This window comes from Blastocystis sp. subtype 4, assembly GCF_000743755.1.
Source record: "Blastocystis sp. subtype 4 strain WR1 chromosome Unknown seqid_0543, whole genome shotgun sequence".
NCBI lineage: Eukaryota > Bigyra > Opalinata > Blastocystidae > Blastocystis > Blastocystis sp. subtype 4.
This window is the reverse complement of record NW_014569004.1, coordinates 1-4894: the sequence shown is the minus strand read 5'-3', so window position 1 is coordinate 4894 and position 4894 is coordinate 1. Positions and strand designations below refer to the sequence as shown.

At 42.2% G+C, this 4894-nt stretch overlaps 3 protein-coding genes across 3 annotated transcripts; all 3 read right to left on the bottom strand.

The window, feature by feature from the left end:
* Positions 1–287: 287 nt before the first annotated feature.
* On the bottom strand, positions 288–750 carry JH06_5088 (hypothetical protein; the record flags this gene model as incomplete). Its single annotated transcript, XM_014669468.1, has 2 exons — positions 288–416; positions 451–750. The coding sequence occupies 2 exons, from the start codon at positions 748–750 to the stop codon at positions 288–290; spliced, it is 429 nt and encodes a 142-aa protein (XP_014524954.1).
* A 325-nt stretch (positions 751–1075) lies between these two features.
* On the bottom strand, positions 1076–3005 carry JH06_5087 (hypothetical protein; the record flags this gene model as incomplete). Its single annotated transcript, XM_014669467.1, has 5 exons — positions 1076–1279; positions 1310–1595; positions 1626–2065; positions 2123–2280; positions 2399–3005. 5 exons carry the CDS (start codon positions 3003–3005, stop codon positions 1076–1078), a joined length of 1695 nt encoding a protein of 564 aa, XP_014524953.1.
* A 646-nt stretch (positions 3006–3651) lies between these two features.
* Positions 3652–4641, bottom strand: JH06_5599 (glycerol-3-phosphate dehydrogenase; the record flags this gene model as incomplete). The annotated part of the gene is made up of 3 exons (XM_014669466.1): positions 3652–3792; positions 3823–3918; positions 3943–4641. The coding sequence occupies 3 exons, from the start codon at positions 4639–4641 to the stop codon at positions 3652–3654; spliced, it is 936 nt and encodes a 311-aa protein (XP_014524952.1).
* Between the last annotated feature and the right edge of the window lie 253 nt (positions 4642–4894).

The window sequence follows — 4894 nt, the reverse complement described above, 5'->3', positions numbered from 1 at the left end:
ATGAAGTTGCTGAATTTGCTACTTCATTCCCTATGCCTGGATTTGATACTGAAACAATGAAGTACAAGAATCTGTAAGGCTCTATATTATTACTCTTTGTTACAAACATATGAATCGTCACTAAGACATACACTTTTACTTGGATAGATTCGTCTGGCATCTCTCTTTCGTTTCATAAATCGATCAAAGCTATAGAACAAGTTGGCTTTGGGAACAAGCTAGGAATGACTATTACTATCAATGATCACTGTTTGAGCAAACCGTTCTGCGTCTTTCCTTGTTCCTTCCTACAGATCATTCTCTCTGATCTTTCTTACCATCACATAATCCAGGACATAGTAATAGTACTTCGGAGTCTGTGGGTTGTTGTCTACATTCGAGAAGAGATGATTACCCGTGTTACTGTTAACTGCTAACTATTGAAAAACAATAGGATATATTCAGATAGACGATAGGTCGTTGTCGATGGAATTCCCAAACTTCATAGTTGATATAGGCGTTGTGATGATAAACGAGACTAAACAGCTGGAACAAATTGAACTTGTCTCCTTGACGCATCGACTGAGAATCGCCGGAGTAATCGATCAACTCCACATATGTCCACATCTGCTTCCGATCTAACTTTGAAGATGTATCTGACAGACTTTTCTTCTTATTTAAAGGGTTGTCAACCCCATGATAGACGAGAGTATCCACATCAGCAGTACGCTTGTATTTTAGACGGTTGAATGTCATATAGAAGAATGACATAAACCGATTTGGGTGTGGTGATGTTGTTCTGGAGTACGCAGATTCACCCTACAAATCATTACCATAGTTCTTCACTACTTTGAATACATAATGAAATTCCATGCTATTATCAGCTGGCCGATAGTGATAGAATACGGCCACGAGACCATACCCTTCATTGATGTCATTCTCACATTGTACTATGATGGGCATGTATTTCCAAATCCACTTTTCCAATGTAGCAGAATAGTTCATCCGTTTTGACAGTTTACAACTACCTTAACACGAAGATCATGTCGTGTTATTTAGAATCCCAACAAACAATCCCATGAAAGGAACTTTCCTTCTACAATCCACTTCGAAGATTTGGCTCCCGACAATACTGTTTTAAGTCTTCTTCGCTCACTGAAGGCTTTACTACATTCAATGCTGCTTCAAAGTTCGCTTGTGTAACTGATGAAGGCGCAGGAACACCCGCAATTAAGGATGGTCGAATGGCTGTCAAAGATGCTTCCCGTACCAGATTGCTTAGATCCGCTCCACTAAATCGCTAGTAATCATCATATTCAATAAATTCAACCTCACATCGTTTGTCCATCGCAATGCGAGTCAAATCAACATCTTCTGCTAGAGGGGTTTTGCGCGTAATTGTACGTAATATATCCAGACGATCTTCAGGAGATGGTAAAGGAACCAATAATAATTGATCCAATCGACCCGGTCTCAACATTGCAGGATCGAGAATATCAGGCCGATTTGTGGCAGCAATAACAAAGACTTGCTTTCGATCTTCCAACCCATCCATTTCTGTTAACAACATATTGACCATTCTCTCACTTACACCACTGCTTCCGCCGTCCATTCCTCTACTCATGAAGATTCATATTCACACTCACCTCTTCGGGCAGAGTGCATCAATCTCATCAAAGAATATCACACATGGACTGCTGGCCCGAGCTCGTTCAAACACCTGACGTACGCCTCGTTCTGACTCACCTACATACTTGTTCAGTAGTTCTGGCCCCTTGATAGATATGAAATTCGCTCGACTCTCATTTGACACTGCCTTCGCCAATAATGTTTTCCCACACCCTGGCGGACCATACAGTAAGACACCAGCAGGCATAGTGAGACCCATTGTGCGGAAAAGTTGAGGGTTACGAATCGGCTCAACGACACTGATCCGCAGTTTCTCTCGAACACTTGCCAAAGCTCCTATGTCGTCCCATGTTGTGTTGGGAACCGTCACAAACCCTTCTCGCTTGCTACTTGGCTGAACCTTCTTAAGTGCCTGCTCGAAGTCTCGCATTTCCACGGCTAGCTGACTCAGTTCTGCCTCAGAAATTTGCGTTCGTTGGGAGAGAGTCTCAGATACAGCCACTCTGTCATCAACTGACATGGTGGCAGTCTCTAACTTCCTCTCAGATACTGTTTCTTCCTCCATGGCATTCTCTACTGGACTTGGAGCTGACGGTGAAACAGAAGGTTGATTGGAATTGGAATTACAAAAAAAGTCATGGAAAATGCGATTCACAGCAATAATGGCAGCTTCTTTCGTATTTGTAAAGGAGTTTAGTCATGCATTCTTCAGGATATGTGAGTGCTGAGAGGTCGGCTCCAACATACCCTGGTGTCTTAGCAGCCAACACATCATAATCAATCTCTCCACTTATGCGCATTCTTTGTGTCAAAAGTTCCAAGATGGCTCGTCGTGCTGCTTCATCAGGTATACCCAGAGCTATTTCACGATCAAATCGTCCTGCACGTCGTAGCGCACTATCCAGAGCATCTGGACGGTTAGTTGCTCCTATGATCATCACTGGATTTTCTCGATTTGCCAAATCGTTCAATGAGTCCATACACGTTTGCAATTGTGCTACGATTCGTCGTTCCATTCCTCTTGTGCTACTATCTCTCTTACCTGTAATCGCATCGATCTCATCGATGAAGATAATCGAGGGTGCTAACGCCATTGCATCGTCAAACAACTTGCGCAGCTTCTCTTCGCTCTCTCCACTCATTCCACTCACGATTTCAGGAGCGCTGATACTCAACAGAGGAACTCCGATTTCTCCTCCTACAGCTTTTGCTAACAATGTTTTGCCACATCCAGGAGGCCCATGAAGGAGGATTCCACGAGGAGGGTCAATTCCTATATGAGTGTAGATTTCTGGGTGGGTCAGGGGATATTCGATCAATTCTCGAATATCTTGAAGAACATTATCGATTCCAGCTAAATCACTGTAATGGATAAAGGAAAACTGTGGAATTGACATAAAAGGATATAAATCGCTCTTCAGGACGTTTCCATGTCTTATATGCATCTAAATGTGAACAGAACAGAATAGAAATACCATCATCTTCACTCTTATTCACTTTTGCCTTCTTTGCTTGGGATTCTGCATCTCTTTCTTTATCGTCATCCACTTTGTCTACTGTCGTGTATCTAACAATTAAGTAATTTAATATCAAACAACGTCGAATGAAGATTGTCATTGAGACTCAATGGAGAAGTCGATGGTTTTGTTCTTCTCCTCTTTTGTCGAGGTTCTGATGATCCAGAAAGAGGAATAGGCGAGTTCTCGCTACAAATTACCACAAACAACTCCTTTCATACGATAGAGTTTCTTCTGGGATTGGAGTCGATGGCTCAGATCGAGGAGTAATATTTCCTTTAGCTATGGAGTAAGCACGACTGAATTCCTTTGAGAATAGATTCTGGTTCTTTCGACGATATCTATTCTATTATCCTTAGTATTAACAATAACTCCGGATATTTTTGAAGGATGTTATCCATCACATCGTTTTCCGATACAACCTTACCGACAGACTGTTCCAAAATGTCTTTAATACGCGGAATTAGTCGTTTGTCAGTAATTCGAACCTGGCTCATAGATTTCTTTGATTCTAAACAAACAGTATTTAATTCTCTTCTAACATCAGCGCATAAGGTGAAGAAAGCACTCCATTGTGCTGACGACAACCCTCCAAAATAAACTTGGGATCATATCCCCTGAAGGCGATATTATAGATCATTACCATCAATGGGAACTCCGAATCCAACTATCTATCATTCAATCACTCTTTGCCTACCTGACTGTTGATCAGCATGTTATACACCTCCTTACATGTTGTTGTTCCCTGCAATTTCTGCCCATTCAGCACCTCTCGTTCCAACTCTTCCCACGACTATCCATCATTCTCCTTACTCACCTCTACCTTTCCTGTCTTTGCAAATAGTGTAGCACACTTCACATTTCGACCTCCCCAACAGGTCGTGATTAGATCAGCAACACCTGAACTCTGGAAGAAGGTCGTATTCTTCACTCCCTTGTAGAACATCTTAGTGAACTTCTTCATCTCCATCAAACCGATCCGAATCAACGCAGCCTTCGTATTCGAACCATACCCCAGAGCATCGATAAATCCAGCACCCAGAGCAATCACATTCTTCAGAGATCCACAGAACTCAACACCCACAGGATCATTCACCAGGGTCACACAGAAGTCAGGTGTGTTGAAGAGCACTTGAAGCTTCTCTGCATGATCACGCACACGATAGCTAGACGTCATTCCCACACGATACCTCCACCCTAACGTAGCTTCGGCAAATTCACCTGCTGCCACTTGATTCGCTACATTTGCTCCACAAAGAATCGAACAGTCAACATTCAATTCATCATAAATCATTCCTGTGATCAAACGGAGCTTACCATTCTCATCATGATCAACACCCTTGATGCATGATATGGCATAAGTATCCGGAAGAACATGGTGCTTGATTTGCTGAAGTGTTTTGGGTAAGAACTGATGAGGAATGCAGAATACAAGACAGTTGGCATCCTTTACAACCTCAAGGAGATCAGGAACAGCAATGATATTCGATGGCAGTTTATAACCAGGAAGATACATGTTGTGAAGGAAAACACAGATGTTCACAATTTGAAGGATATTTCACGTTTTCATGTTCCTCATTAATAATATCTGACAGTTTCCGTTCACCTATCATCTCTTCGTATACCCACATCTTGATCTCGTTCTCAAAGCAGCGGTACTTCTTAACATTCTTTCCAAGAATAATTGACAAGGCAGACGCCCTATTCGTGATCCCAATTACATGAATTGTACCAGTTTCCACTTCCCACAATCGCTACACGATCGCGTG